At 48.1% G+C, this 15968-nt stretch overlaps 1 protein-coding gene across 4 annotated transcripts in view; it reads left to right on the forward strand.

The window, feature by feature from the left end:
- Nucleotides 1-15574, forward strand: part of LOC149334628 (uncharacterized) — an 86759-nt gene extending 71185 nt beyond the window's left edge. For 2 of the 4 annotated variants that reach the window (XM_089555271.1, XM_089555270.1), the window contains exons 15-20: nt 6053-6138; nt 6544-6610; nt 8810-8923; nt 9553-9655; nt 15149-15198; nt 15266-15574. In XM_089555271.1, the coding sequence (XP_089411397.1) occupies nt 6053-6138; nt 6544-6610; nt 8810-8923; nt 9553-9655; nt 15149-15198; nt 15266-15529 (684 nt within the window). In that variant the 3' untranslated portion in view covers nt 15530-15574. The remainder of the gene's footprint in view (nt 1-6052; nt 6139-6543; nt 6611-8809; nt 8924-9552; nt 9656-15148; nt 15199-15265) is intronic. The other 2 variants (XM_089555273.1, XM_089555272.1) reach the window with 1 other exon arrangement.
- The last annotated feature ends 394 nt before the right edge of the window (nt 15575-15968 follow it).

Raw genomic sequence — 15968 nt, forward strand, 5'->3', positions numbered from 1 at the left:
GTTCGAGTTCCGCAAAGCAAAAAAAGTGAGAGGACAGGGAAAGGCTATTGCATTTCCGCTCTTAAGCAGACAAGTGCCATCCTGTAGTTTTTTTAACAAAGGCAATCCGCCCCACAGATTGGTTCTCAGCAACATTCTCCCTGAGCAATGGGAGGAAAAGCAGAGTGTCTGTGACTGTGCACCGGATAGGGCAGCTTCCGCAGTGGGAGCACGTTTGGAAGCTTCTTGTAGCCGGACGTGCCCAGAAAATTCGTAATCATCAAACTCATTTTTCCTTGGCACCCTACACTGTTAAGAACTTCCAGCTGTAGTAGTCATATGTCTCAGATAACAAGTATACCAGTACAGTACGTTTTCAGCAGAAACTACGTTAACTGCAATCAGGGACCATATTTTGATGCATCAAATGAGAGCATGTCTCGAATCTGTGTATGTATATTCAGTGTTGCAAATACAGTTACAAGGATAAACAAAAAAAGAAGCACAGCTAACATTAAAGTGCAAAAATTAGGAGTTTGTGAATATTGAAATTTTGTAATACATATATGAAGAAAGAAATGCTTTCAATAGGAAATCAAATATCTGTTCTGTACAAAAAAGAATTGTTCAGAAAATGATAAATAAGCAAATGTGATTGCCCTTATTTTTTTCAAAATAGTGTAGGGTCTTTGAAAATGAAATAAGCAAAACTATACAAACTCATCAGAGTATAAAAAAACATCATGGTCACAGAAATGTTTATTACAGCCTAGCCCGGTTATAGCGAAACCACCTATAGTAAAATAGCGGTTATAACGAAGGGATTTTAATTTCCTGTTCCCATTTTTGCATTGTCAGTGTAATTTTGGTCCGGTTTTAACGAAGTCAGTTAAAGCTTGTCAACGGATACAGAAAGGAGATTTCATGCCAAGTCAAAAATAATCTATCAGTCTGAACGTTCTTACGCCTTTAAGGCAAAATTTTGGGCGAAAATAACGGCAGAACTAGGCCGACGGCAACCTTCACAGTGGCGTCGGCTGTCCCGCGAAACGAAAAGGTGGCTACACTGCACCGCTTAGCTGGACGCCCCAGTGGCGCTCCATCCTGCTTGGAAGAAAAAAAGTAAGGAAGAAAAAGGAAAGGCAGGTCATTGGTGACATTATAGCGCCCGGCGACGCTATAAAGCGCCGGCGCTAAGATCGGCGTTACAGCGCGCGCTAGAAAGAGAATAAAGTCGGACAGCGCGTGCTCGTGGCGCACGCCCGGCACGGGCAGTCCGGAACTAGAAGCCTGCCACGCTGGTCGTCTCTGTCTGGCGCTCCGCTGCGACCCCGCAAAATCCTCAACAGTGGTGACTCCGGCCTAAGACATGACCGACCCCAGCAACCTACCGCCCTCAGGCGGCCTTCCGCCTGACGCTACCTTGCGCCCACGGGACGTCGCAGCTCTCCAGCTCCGCCTACCAACATTCTGGCCCAAGTGTCCGCAGACCTGGTTCGCTCAAGTGGAAGCCGTCTTCCATCTGCACCACGTCACCTCGGAGGCATCTCGGTTTCGTCATTTGCTTTCCAACCTGCCTTCGGAGGTGGCTCAAGGGGTCGTCTCCCTCGACCGACTCAAACCAGCGTACCTCGAGACACCTCCCCAGGAGCTCCCCTCAGATGTTGCCGGCCCACCTGCAGACCTGCTTGCCGCTGTGGCTAATCCATCTCTGCCCCGTCGGCGCGTACATTTCGCCGTTCCGTCTAGGCGGGGGGCCCTATAGCGCCCGGCGACTCTATAAAGCGCCGGCGCTAAGATCGGCGTTGCAGCGCGCGCTAGAAAGAGAATAAAGTCGGACAGCGCGTGCTCGTGGCGCACGCCCGGCACGGGCAGTCCGGAACTAGAAGCCTGCCACGCTGGTCGTCTCTGTCTGGCGCTCCGCTGCGACCCCGCAAAATCCTCAACAACATCATGGACAGCGACTGACTGGGCCAATCTCGGTTCTTGAATTTCTCTCCAGTTGGTTCTTGGTGCTCAAAGCAGGGTTTGGAGAGCTGTGGGTGTTGGAAGCGCTCCTTTGCACCGCTTTTGTGGTCTTTGTTATGCACTTTGAGTGACTCTCCTTCCTGCCTTGTTCCGCTTCTGTCCTACTCCGTGACCGCTGACTTCTCTGGTCGCTGACTGGATTGTCGCCTTTGTCGGGACCGACTCAGTTTCTCTGGCTATGTCTGGTCTTGTGAGCCCCGGCACCTTTACGGGGAAGAGAAAGGTGGTGTCTTTGAAGACAAAGCGCGCCATTCTGGACGAAGTGCACCAAAACGTCAAGAAGAGCGATATCGCACGGAAGTATGAAATCGTGTAGTCCACACTTTCAACAGTAATCAAGAACAGTAGCACGATTGACGACGTTGGCAGCGGGGACCGAAAGAGGATCCGGTGCGCCACGTATGGCGACTTAGAAGCCGCGCTTTACAAGTGATTCCTGGATATGCGGTCAAAGAACATTCTGCTCAGTGGACTGATCATGCTGGCGAAGTCAAAATCTTGGGATTCGCTCTCGGTCACGAAGGCCTCCAGCCAGGAAATGGGTGGCTGCAGCGGTTCAAGGAGAGGCACGGCATCGCATGTGAAAACATTGTCGGGGAGGCTGCGTCTGTTGATAAGGGTTCGCTGCAGCAGTGGATGGCGAAGCACCATGATCGTATCCTTGTGTATTCCGACAAGGACATCTACAATGCAGATGAAACCGGTCTGTTTTTCCAGCTGCTGCCAGCAAAGTCTCTCACGGCGAAAGTGGACAAATGCGTGGGCAGAAAGGACAGCAAGAGCCAGATCTCTGTGCTGATCTGCGCAAACGTGGATGGTTCGGACAGGAGAGACTTGTTGGTCATGGGCAAATCCAAGAAACCGCGTGGCTTTGCGAAGATGCTGTCTGTGCCAGTGACGTACGTAAGCAACAAGAAAGCATGGATGACGTGAGACACTTTTGGCAAGCGGCTCACAGACTTGGACAAAGAGATGGTCCGAAGGAAGCGCAAGGCACTGATGTTGCTTGACAACTGCAGTGCGCATCACATCAACGCACACTTGAGTGCTGTCGAGGTTTCCCCCACATACTACTACCAAAGTGCGGTCCATGGGTCGGGGGGTCATTGCCAATTTCGAGGTCCACTACCTGCGTCGAGTGATCGAAGGCGGTTGACACAGTTGCAACAGCTGATGGTGCCGCCTCCTTGGAGCAGCCCCGGGAGTCCACTAGCAGGTTGGACTTTGTGCCTTCGGGTGTAAGCCTCATGGACTTCATTTTTGCTGACTACCTTGTTGCCAGCGTGGAATTGACTACTGCCAGTGTTGCCGGGAGCATCATGGACAGGCCCACGGTGAACAGCGCCTCAGACAATGACTGCAATGACGCTGGTTTTGCCCCTAAGCCAGTGACCATCGCAGCAGCTGAAACTCTGCGCATGTTCCTCTGGAGTTCAGCGTTCGACCAAAACTTCAGTTCGCTCTTGGATGCCATGGAGACCGCGTTCCTGAAGTCTGCACTCGCAAAATGTGTTCAGGGGACACTGGACCAATTCTTCCAGTGGCAGTAAATCAATTTGCTGATATTTCTGTTTTTTCTTTCATAATTCAGGTGTAACGAAATACTGGATAGAGTGAAGGGATTTCAAATTCCCGCCGACTTCACTGTAGCCGGGCTAGACTGTTTAGTACTTGATTAGACAGCACAACAGTATCCAACCCATAATGTGGTCATGCAAAATGAAATTTATGAAATGACACATAAGTGGCAACTAAAAATAACATGATGGCTGGTAAAACCTCGAATGCCATGGCCATGGGCATTAAGTATGTAACATATATTACGCAATGATAAAAAAAAAAAAAAACTGCGTGCTTTCACGTTGCGATTGCTTGAAGCAGGTCGTCTGCCATCCTGTTTGCAGCACGTGTGATATGTGGGAAAGCCTACTTGCAGAATCTTGCACGAGGTCAAATCTTGCAGCATCAGAATGCTATTGGTCCACACGATAAACGACTGAAGAGAAAGAGAACAGGACCTTTGTATTGTTTTCCTGTAACTTTAAACTCGGTCGGTGGATATTTTGGACTCAATCGTCAGATAATTGGGGCAGATATTTTGTTTTTGTCACGGTCGAATTTATGAAAGTCTGTGCGGTATATGATCACTGGCGAGTATTTGGGAAGTTTCGAATATTCGAAAATCAATTTCTCGGATATGAATACAAACTGAATATCGAGCATATTCAATTCGTATTGGAAATTTTGAATATTCGTACACCCCTAACAAAAATGTGTAGTAAGATGGAAAGTTGGGCGAGTTGAATCTTGTTCATGATGAAGTTAGCGCCAAAAATGAGGACCAGAGTAGGAGAAAAGACACAACACGAGCGCTTTTTCGCAACTAAAACTTTAATGGAAGAACACATGATATATATACCTATCTCGTAAAGTAAATCGAAAGAAACATACATGATAACGTCAAGATAAACCTTAGGAGGCGATACATCTGAAGAGTGCTGGGTAACATAAAAGTTGCAAAAAGCAGGAAACTTCATGGTCACAGTCATGAAGAGCAAAAACCAACAAACACAAAAGAAGCAAAAAAGGAGGGAAGGAATGGATAATAATTCCACGAATGGTCCAAGTATGCCAGTTCCTTTTCTGTTAAAGAAATTGATGGTATGCTTACGCATGTATTTCCCTGTCGTGAAATATAACAAGCCTTCGTGATTTCGCGCTGGAGTCGTTCTTTAAATGTAGGCCACTATGCAAGAAAAAATGCAATCCCCTTTATGCGCAGGCTGAAATTTCAGATCATAAAGAATGACTCCAGTACGAAATCACGACGAAGGCTTTTTATATTTCACGACAGGGAAGTAGTACATGCATAAGTGCACCGCCAACTTCTTTAACAGCAAAGGAACTGGCATACCTGGACCACACGTGGAATTAATATCCATTCCTTCCCTCCTTTTTTCCTTCGTGTTTTTTGGGTTTTGTTCTTCGTGATTGTGACGATGAAGATTCCTGCTTTTGCACCATTTGTTACCCAGCACTCTTCAGATGTATCGCCCCCTAAGGTTTATCTTGACGTTATCATGTATGTTTCTTTCGATTTAATTCACGAGATGGGTGTATATATCATTTGTCCTTCCATTAAAGTTTTAGTTGCAAAAAAGCGCTCATGTTGTGTCTTTTCTCCTACTTTGGTCCTCGTTTTTGGCGCTAACTTCATCGTGAGTAAATGTGTATGGGTAAAAAAGCAGTAGTTCAAAAATAAAGGAATAGAAAGCTTATTCATAGCAGAGAACGAAGATAAAACAATATTACCTTGCATAAGGAACAAGGCATTAACAAGTAGAGCAAGAAAAGCTGGCTAAACATTACGTGGCACGAGTGTATATGACTCAAAAAATAATAGCCCACTAAGCCCGTAGCAAGAGGATATGTCTATTTAGGGTAGGTAGTGACAGCTGATCCGGATCATGAGAGGGAAATAACTAGAAGAATAAGAATGGGGTGGAGCGCATATGGCAGGTTATCTCAGATCATGAATGGTAGCTTGCCAATATCCCTGAAGAGAATAGTATAAAGTAGCTGTATCTTACTGGTACTCACCTATGGGGCAGAAACGTGGAGGCTAACAACGAGGGTTCAGCTTAAGTTAAGAACAACGCAGCGAGCTATGGAAAGGAAAATGATAGGTATAACGTTAAGAGATCGGAAGTGGGTGGAGTGGGTGAGAGAACAAACGCCAGCTAATGACATCCTAGTCGAAATCATAAGGAAGAAATGAGCTTGGGCAGGACATGTAATGCGAGGGCAAGATAACCACTGGTCCTTAAGGTAACGGAGTGGATTCCACGAGAAGGCAAACGTAGCAGGGGGCGGCAGAAAGTTAGGTGGGCGGATGAGATTGAGAAGTTTGCGGGGATACGGTGGCTGCAGCTGACAAGGGACAGGGTTAACTGGAGAGTCGGGGGAGAGGCCTTTGCCCTGCAGTAGGCGTAGTCAGGCTGATGATGATGATGAAGCCCGTGATGCAGTGACTGTCCCCTTGCAGCTGTCCGGGCAGCCATGGCGTGCCCGCTCAGCCGTTGGGGATCCCCGTTACCGACAGCAGCCGCAGGCCTCCACCTTCGCCACCAGGTATGCGCCTGCTGCTTCGAGCGATTTCTGCGCTGCTACCTGATTTCTTTTTCCTGAAAACTGCTGGCACTGAGCCACAGATTCCAAATGTATAACTTTGATGAGTGTGTCGCTGCCTGAGAAAAGGATGTCAGCATGGCTGCTTCTGACGTGTGATCCGTGGGGAATACTAGTCAGTTCTCAGTCCCCTCAGGCAGAAGCTTTTGTTTGCCAAGTGGTGTGGCACATGGCGGCCATTGCCGTGTCCGCTTCATTTGATTGGTACAGAGTCTCAGGCATAGAAAGAGGGGCCATTTGCAGACTTCTTCTTCGACAGAGAGAAGAACATGGTGTGTGCACTCACCCACAAGGCTCTGATAGAGTGACAGGGGCTGTGTGCAGAGCATCTCCCTCCTTTGTGTGCAGGGGCACGAGCGTGTGCCGCGTGGAGGACGCCATCTTGGAGGGCCTGGAGGATGGAGAGCAGTACCATGTGAGCACCTTTTCTCGCCTCATTTTTTGAAGGATGGGACGGTGCGCAAGAGTGGGACTCCCGAGTGTTTGGAACGGAGGATGGCCTTTAGTGTCTGTCACTCTGCAGGTATTGTTGGGAGTTTGTGGCAGTGGTGCACCCACTGGCTCATTCCATCCACAGGGGGTGGCATCCGTGTTTGGCTGAGCGCACGAAGTGCACGATTGATGCTGGCCTGCGGCCATTTCTTTTTGGAGCATTGCAGTGGGATGGAGAGCTCTCGAGACGTGACAGGCTACAGCAATAGCCTAGTGCTCTAGTTCAGTGGCCAGCTCATCTGTTTGCACTGCCATGAGTTCGAATCGCAGTCAGCGCAATATTTATTTTTTTTTATTCATTTATGGTCTGCCCAAGGTCACCCTCAAGGTCAAGCTTCACACAAGACGGAGAGCCGGTTTGACCTCGTGAAGTAGCGCTTTCGCACTAAAAAGCTAGATGATCAGTTTGGCCAGTTTCCAAAACCAATGAGAACTGGCTTTAAATCACACACTGAGGCTTACTCATGTTGGGTATTACGTCATGGGAAGAGGTGGCATCAAACAAACCTGTTGCAAACACACAAAGGTCCAGAATACGAGGAAAGTACAAGTAAGAAAGTGTCACACCAGCACATGTGCACTGCACGTGCGTGGGTTAATCTTTGTCTTGTATATTCCGTAAATCTGACTCATTTGCGGGCTGGTGGCTCCTACCTGTTGAGCTAATCTGTAAATCTGACTCATTTACGGACTGGTGGCTCCTACCCGTTGAGCTAATCCATAAATCTGACTCATTTACGGGCTGGTGGCTCCTTACAGGCTGGTGTCTCCTACCCGTTGAGCTAATGCGTAAATCTGACTCATTTACGGGCTGGTGGCTCCTACCCGTTGAGCTAATCCATAAATCTGACTCATTTACAGGCTGGTGGCTCCTTACAGGCTGGTGTCTCCTACCCGTTGAGCTAATGCGTAAATCTGACTCATTTACGGGCTGGTGGCTCCTACCCGTTGAGCTAATCCATAAATCTGACTCATTTACGGGCTGGTGGCTCCTACCCGTTGAGCTAATCCATAAATCTGACTCATTTACGGGCTGGTGGCTCCTTACAGGCTGGTGTCTCCTACCCGTTGAGCTAATGCGTAAATCTGACTCATTTACGGGGTGGTGGCTCCTGCCCATTGAGCCAAGACACCAGCTTTAATTATGAAGTTGCGATTGTAGAAACTGGTTAGTCTACCTGACTGCGGGATAATGCAGAAATGTTTAATTACAAAACCAGTTTATTCACACAATAGTCTGTCAGTTATCTTTGTAACTTTATTTTATGGCTCAAGAAATGGCTACTAACTGAAGAACATAGGTAGCAAAAAGGTAGGAAGGGGCTACTTTTGCTAACTACCTTGCAGGTCTGGTTTAGTTTGGTTTATGGGGTTTAACTTTTCCAAAGCAACTCGTGCTATGAGGGATGCCATAGTGAAGGTCTCCGTACAAACTTTGACCAACTTTCATGTGCACTGACATCACTCAGTACACATGCCTCTCGCATTTCGTTTCTATTGATATATGACTGCCGTGGTCAGGATCGAACCCGCATCTTTCAGGCTAGCAGTTGAGCACCATAACCACTGAGCCACCGCAGTGGCAACTACCTTCAAGAGGGTAGTAAATATTTAGTAATAAAAAGCAGAGTCAGTAACAGCTGCACTTCCTGTTTTCACTACCTTTTTTTTTTAGTGTACAGCATGCTCATCGCCTGTTATATTGCTTTAGGGACGTTAAACCCTACAATTTACAATTTTACTTCCTGAGTCTTGTTCAAGGCTTTTTGCATGCTGCATTAAGCGAGACGTTTGCTTGAGCGTGACCATGTGAACGAAACTTTAGCATTTTTTCATGCCAAATTTGCAATTAACTTTACGCATCCTTTGATTTCTGCTGTGGTGACAGCTTCACTGATGAACGCCCAAGCCAAACATGCGTTTGGGTTTATTCTCACATTTAGGGAATGAATTTTCCGATGTTTCGCTGCTACAGATAGTGCGCCAGACGGCCTCAAAGAGCAATATTTACTCAAAGAAGTCGGAACTTGACGGTCAGCGTGTTTTACGGGCCTGAAAGGGGTCAGCGAAGGTGTCCATGTTTTTATCTCTGCCCCGTGGCGCCCTCCCCCGTCGGCTGCAGCAACTGCCAGTGTGGCGTTGGGTGTCCCGCACCGAGCGGAGGGTGCACAAGGTGGACTGGCGCTCGCACTGCTACGACGACCTGCTGGTGCGCCCTCCCTGGTGGCACTACACGGTATACCACGCCATCGGGTGTCTCTCGCTCGCCGTGTTGCTGGTGCCGCATGCGCTTGGCTTGGTGTTGTATAACATGCTCCAGTCATAGCCGACCTCGCCCTCACGGAAGGGATGCTTTCCTAGTGGCTGATCACGACTTCCCCTCGCAGTTTCCTACGAGTAGCCCCATAGGTAGCTCGTTGCATGAGACAGTGACATTTGGATGGCTCTTGAAACATACAGTGTGGCAGTGAGAAACTTGAAGAGTCGCTGCTTAAGCTGGTTGCAACTTAGTTTTAAAAGAAAAAATGGCGCGACAAAAACAAATCGTGTTGTGTTTTCTCCCAACATTGTGTTTTTGTCCCACCGTTGCTTCGTGTGAAGGATGCAGGATGGGGCGGCGCTATTGTCTCATGTTGTTAGTCTTCACTGCATGTGTCCTGCTGCGCTGTACGCTTCATGGTGCTCCCGAACCGACTGGCCTTAATCCTTGTTCATCCCCACGCTGTTGGCATTTCGCCGTGCAACTGGAGCCCATTGATGATGCCTTCAGAGGGAGGGTCGGCTGTGGTTGTTGGATGGTGGGCGGGGGTGCACGTGGCTGCTTGAGCCTCGGTGGTGGTTGGTGGTTGGTGCTTGGGCCTGCAGAGGGAGCTCGTGGGACGTGCCGTGTGTGCCGAGACGCTGTCGCAGCCCGGCAGGAAGGTGGAAGAGGACGGTGACGCCACCAGGACGCTGGTGGCCGACTGCTGTGAGCCCACTCTTCTCTGCCTGCATGCCCTGACGCGTAGCCACCCCCTCTCTGCCAGTGGCTTGCAAGGATGGTGGTGCAGTTCATAGCAGGAAGCAGCCACGTGTCGGCTAAAGGGCGAGAAACAGCACTGGAAACGATGCAGCAAACACAAGCTATCCTGACGCTGAAAGTGTACTCCCATAGCTAGTCCTTTTTTTTATCACCTGTTCCGTAGCATGACCTCAGACATGGCAGTTGTGCGAAACACACACACAAACACACAAGACAGGGTACTGGACGAGCACAAACTTACAACTGATCAGTTGTAAGTTTGCGCTCGTCCCGTACCCTGTCTTGTGTGTGTGTTTCGCGCAACTGCCATGTCTGATGTATTGAACCAACTAGCCCGACAACACGTCCTACTTAGTCGTAGCATGACGTTTTGGTGACTGTGTACTAAACCAAGGCTCTTACGACCGCTAGCTTGTGCGCTGCGTGAGGAGTCCCTGACATGCCGCCCAGGTGTCTTAACAGAGGGATGCCATAGTCTGTGCTTGGGAAAGCCGCATGGTTTTCACTCCCGCCGAGCCGCTGCATGACTTCGGTCTCGGATGTTTGCATGGAGACTTCACTGCTCGCTAGCTGCTGAGCCACGCCAGACGCCCGGATGGAGAATGCTCTCAGGGCCATGCAAAAAGCCCTAATGCGAGGTCTGTGAGGAGGAAATGAGACAAAAACGTAGTTATAGGTTGAGAAATGTGAAATATGCATCCGTAGTTAACGAGCCCGTGCCCGCAGAGTGCTTTATGAGGGCATGGTTGCGTAGCAGCTGGCTCACCACAAAGTTCGAGTCACACTCTTGACAAAAATATACCCAAATGGGAGTAAATGGCTTCTCCAGGGCACACCCAAAAGGAGGTTTTATTTACTCTGTGTATGTGGAGTATTTTATTTACTTCCCTATACTAGAGAGGTATTTGGAGTACAAAGGAGTAACTATCCACAGAAATTGGACTAAAAAATAGCTTAATGTCATCCTCATCCAGACTCATTCTTACAGCAGTGTCAGCGGCAAAAACGAACAAGGAGCTGGTGGGGGGCAGTTGACAACCTAGCTTAATCGCATTGCTCTAATCTCGCCGCACTTCACAGCAGCAGAAGCGATGTAGCGACGATGGTAACTAAGGGGACGTCACTCACCGCCATTATTACACGACTGACCAGAAGAAGAGACACTAGGCTGGCGGTGCGCCCATTTGTCGTTTATTACGTCTTTGAGGGACGAGTTGCTTCAGATCAGCTGTTCGTTGTCACATCCTCGCTACATATTAAGTTTTCCGTTCATAAGCTCCCGTCCAAGCTGCCCATCATCGAAGTAGGCTTGGGTGGCCTCATCGTACTGATCCATTTGAGCTTCATTCAAAAGCGTTAGGAGGCGATATTTGATCATCACAGGCCATTGGTGTGCTGTGAGGTGGGATCGGTATTTGGTGGCTCTTGTCGTATGCAGCATTTGTTTTCTCTTTGAAGACGTTATTTTCTGGGTAAGACTTATACCCCAATCACATGGCAAATTTAATGCCATTCTCATCGAATGACATTTGTTCGACTTGTCATTTTTTCTGCGCGCTGCACGCCCAAAACTAATGTCATTTCCAAATGATGGTGATTGCGATCGAAAGAGAGTACAGCATTCAAAAAATTTCGATGTATGCTTCAATAAGTTGCCAAAAGTATTGCTTTGCGAAAGGAAATCGATTTTAAAACCTTAGTCCTCATTTCAATAACGTGTTGATCACTGCCATCCACCACGAGTCCAAGCCAAGCCAAAGCTCAGCCAGCAGCGGCAAGCAAATGACAGAATTCAGTTTTGAAATGTTCTTTATGGTAAAATCGGACAGTATTAGCTGTGCGTCCGCAAAAGCTTTGCGCACGCTACGGCCACTACGGGCGCACCTTACGCGCACTGCCGCCCGTCCTCACAACGGCAGTTTTAGTTGGAGTACGGTGGTTGGGAGTAGCACCCGAGAAGCATAACATACTGTGGCGCCATCGACTGACAGCAAGTGAAAGCTCCTGTGTGCTGATTCTGTTTTATTAATGGCAGCAATGTATGCATTCGAAGGCTTTGTTTTTTTTTTTTTAGTATAAATCAATTGGATCAAATGAAAATGTAGATTCTAGTGCAAAGTTGGAGAAGTACTTCGCCCGGGTTCGTTGGACAGGGTACGCCGTACATCAAGATGGTGTACGTGGCTACATCATCCGCCGTACATCAAGAAATTTTAAATTTACCTTAAAAACGATCAATATTTCCCACTTACATTATTACAGAGGGATGAGAATGCACAAAATAAAAGTGAATACAACCGTTTAGAGCAAGCTATCAAGTCCAAGATGCGGTGGCAGCACAGTACTTGGTCCGAAGCGGGCATGCAGGGCGCCACCATGTTGTCAATGTTAACCACGCAAGACTGGTAGCGAGAGTGAGTTATTTTTTCAATGCTATTTCGCATTTTTGTATATATAAATGAACAACCACACAATTATACGGACACAGAAATATTACAGTGCTTGTGACACTTTTGTAATTTTTTTTGGTGTATATTCTCATCGAGTCTCTGGTGTCGAGGTAACACATTAGCTCGGAGATCGCTAGACAATGAGCTCTGTAAATTCATTCGATATCTAATGTTGTTTTCATTGAATAACATTACATTTTTTCGTGTGGCACCAAAATAATGTCATTTTGAACGAGCATCATTCGATGAGAATGACATTAAATTTTCCATGTGACAGGGGTATTAGTTGGTCTGGGTGGTGTAGTGCAAAGCACTACACCACCCAGCTACACGTGTGTGAACAGGCCTTGAGAAGTATCCTTTTGCTGCGTTGCAGAAGAGCACAGTCAGAAACTTGGTGTGGTATGCCATCCTAGGCGTCAATCAGCGTGTTCCTCGATTCCTGTCGTGATGTTTCTGTCCTGCCTTGCGGAAGATCACGCGCAGTCAAAGCCAGGCTGGTTATGGTCTTCCGCCACGCGTGTAGCGAGCTGCAAAAGACACATGATTTGTGCCACTTTTATAGTGGGTATTTCGTATTCAGCAAATCGCCACAGGTGGTGCCTGAAAACTTCTGACATCACTCGTAGGTGGGACCAGCACTGGTACGGTGCCTTGAACCATTCAATTCGCGGCGTGCTGCGAGGCGTAAGCCCCGTCTCCTCAGGTCCGCGTCAGCTGGCTCCTCTTTTCTGACGACATTTTTCTCAGCCTTGACTGCTGCTGTCCTTGAAAGATTCTCAATCTTTTTCTGTCACGTATACTTTTGTCCTTGAAAGCTGGGCTTGTCGATTGCTTCCTGGAGGCCGCCCTGTGTTTCCAGCTCAACGCGCATGCCATTTCCCAGTGGCAGTGGCCTGGCTGTTCTCTTTAACTCACATTGGTCCACACTCAAAACAGGCTGGGAAAACTCCTGTGCAAGTATTCGTGCATGGTGTCAGTGAAGTTCAGCTGTCGAAGGTGTACAACCGATAACCAACGCGCTATAGCTGGGCGGAGAAAGTAGCGCAATTATGCTTGTTGTTCAGGCAGCGGCAGCCAGGCCACTTCCAATGCTGGCTATGTGGAGGGGCGCAATCGGGCTCTCGGAAAAGCGTCACCTGTTTCTGTGGAAAGCAACTCTGCTGTTCAGTTCCATGCCTTCGCCGACACTACCTCTCTGGCGAATTTCCAGATCATACAAGATGAGAAAACAGCAGTTAATATTGGGCCACCATCCGTGGCGTCCTCTATTACTCTGCTAGCTAGCCAATTACCACTAATTACACACAGTGCTAGCCAATTACAAGTCAACGAAATCATCTTTTTAACATTTGACTTTGTTAATCAAGCCATGTATAAACTTCTTTTTTTTTTTCTGATTAACTTGGCGGTGACGGGCCAGTTGTTACGACATTATAAAAAACAAGAACTGCACAAAAAAGTATGGGACAAAAAGACGAGACGGGACAGCGCTTGTCCCGTGTGATTCTTCTCACCTGTCCCGTCCTTTTTTGCGTAATTCTTGCATTTTATAAGGTTAACTTGTTTAGGTAGCAAGAAAAATTTCTGCAGTGGGCTACTTTTTTGTCATGGAGGAATTCTGGCCGGCGGTCCTGAATGTAGGCGGAGCTGTTGTGTCCAACTCTAGTTGGCCTTGCCTATGTGGACTTCTAATTCGGTAACGCGGTAAGCGCTCTGGAGTGTTCGGCACCACTTCCTGGCTGAACGAGGCTGGGCTCTTGGGCACAACAGGAAAGTGAAGTTGGTGATGGGCCTAGCTCCCTGGGGCATTCTCCATTTACGAAGGATGGTGTCTGCCGTGGCTGCTCGCCTGCAGAGCAAAGCGCCTAGAGGCGCACGTCGCTAGATAATCGAGAGCTTGTGTCGCTGTTGAAGCTCCGTGTGGCCCTTATGGCTGTACAGTGCAGTGGCAGCTAAGGGGCCCTTGTAGTCGGTTTCTGCAATTTTTAAAGATAAGCTGGAAGGGCGACTTTTTCAGCTTAGCATTGTCAGCGGTGTATGGCATTAGAATACACCTAAGGCGGGCGACTACTAGGCTGCTCAACTAAAACTGAAAGTCAACTGTTACCGTTAGTCTCCTTATTTATTGAGATGCATGCAGACCAACTTATAACATATAACCATACTACTTTTATCATTTCAAAAACACTATTTGGGGGGGGGGGTTGCTTTGCCTGCATGTTTGTCTAAAGTATACCGTCTTTGGCAAAAGTAACCTTAGCCAACGGATTTTGTTTCTTAGCCATGTAGCACAGCACTGACGACAGCCCTTAAGCTCTAAATCTGTGTAAGGCAAGGAGAACCCTGGTCCTTACCATTCGGGACCTTTTTGTCCGCAAGAGTGCGTAAGGGCTCCACAATACATCTGAAAGGCAAACCCTGTTTCTCGGTTATTTTTGGCAAGTGTGTGGGGGGGGAAGTATGTGTAGTTTGGCGCGATGTAGGTGAAATTTGTTGGGCCCTAGTGCCAAGGGAAACTCCGTTTTCGAATTTTAAAAAATTGATATTGATATTACTTACAGTGCACTCCACGGTTGTTTATAGGGAGACTAACAGTAGTGTGTATTCACCAACTGCAGTCTGTACAGCCGAGAGGCTTGAAACTGTGTTGACTATAGAGACCCATGAGTATCCTAGGGTCTGACCTACAAGGAACAACACAAAGAATATTATGACGCTGGTAATATGCCAAGCCTAAAACCTAAAAATCATCGACAACTGTGTGACCACTGTGTGCAAGAAAATGGCGCAGATAAAGCTTGCCTCACCGCACTGCAAAAAATTTGCGAGCCCTAAAACATCTCATTACGTAATAAAAAAAGGACTCCCCCCTACCGACCACTGAAAATATTCTCAATAACAAAAGAGATAAGATGGTAGAAAGAGAGACCAGCTTTGCAACAGTTGTTTGTTCTCTCTCCCACCCTTGTCCCCGGTCGTGCTGCAGCTTTGCCGCCCAGCCTGGCGATGATGGAGGGAGACGTCACCGACAACGAGGTAAGAGTCCTGGATGGACCCATGAGCGGTGGCCGGAGTATGTGCGTAATCACCTGCCTCGGCACAGGTCAAGTCAGTGCAGACGGAACCCAACCATGCGTACAAGGTGGAGGTGGTCACCATGACGTGCCCGGTGGTGCAGCACACGCTGACGGTGACCAGCACCAATCTGCTGACAGGAGAGACCACGGTCACCGAGGAGTCCACGGGCGCAGACGTGGTCCAGGTCCAGTGGAACCCCGAGCAGATCAACATCACCACTCCAGACACGAGCCTCAACACGTCGGGGCACAACACCTCAGCCGCAGCACTGCCACAGCCACAGTCCTAGTGCAATAAAACAGCCTCTCTTTTTCCTGTGTGGTGGTGCCTCACAGCCGGGCCTCTCACTGCTCTTTCTTCGGCCAGTCGCCTCTCTCAGCGGTGCACAACTATGCCGAGAGTTGTGTTGACCTTCCTTCTGGAGTGTGAGCTTTTGAAACCGTGATTATGGCTCAGAGGCTACACACATCTAGGGAGGGAGCAGGGTGAATCATTTACGTGCTCTTAATCCGCCTACATGGTACAGTACCGTTTGCGTCCCAGTTAGTCTAGTCTCCAAGCTTCTTAAAATAAGATTCAGGTTTCATCTAAGAAAGAGACCTAAAAGTTAGCATGCACAAACAGGAGATTAGAAGTGATTTCATTCCAACTAGCAGTGTTCATCAGTTACACCACAGAAACAATCTTGGTGACATGGTTGGGCAGTTCTCAAAAAATGTCACCCACGC

This window comes from Amblyomma mixtum, chromosome 8 (genome assembly GCF_055824585.1).
Source record: "Amblyomma mixtum isolate Tamu chromosome 8, ASM5582458v1, whole genome shotgun sequence".
NCBI classification, from domain to species: domain Eukaryota; kingdom Metazoa; phylum Arthropoda; class Arachnida; order Ixodida; family Ixodidae; genus Amblyomma; species Amblyomma mixtum.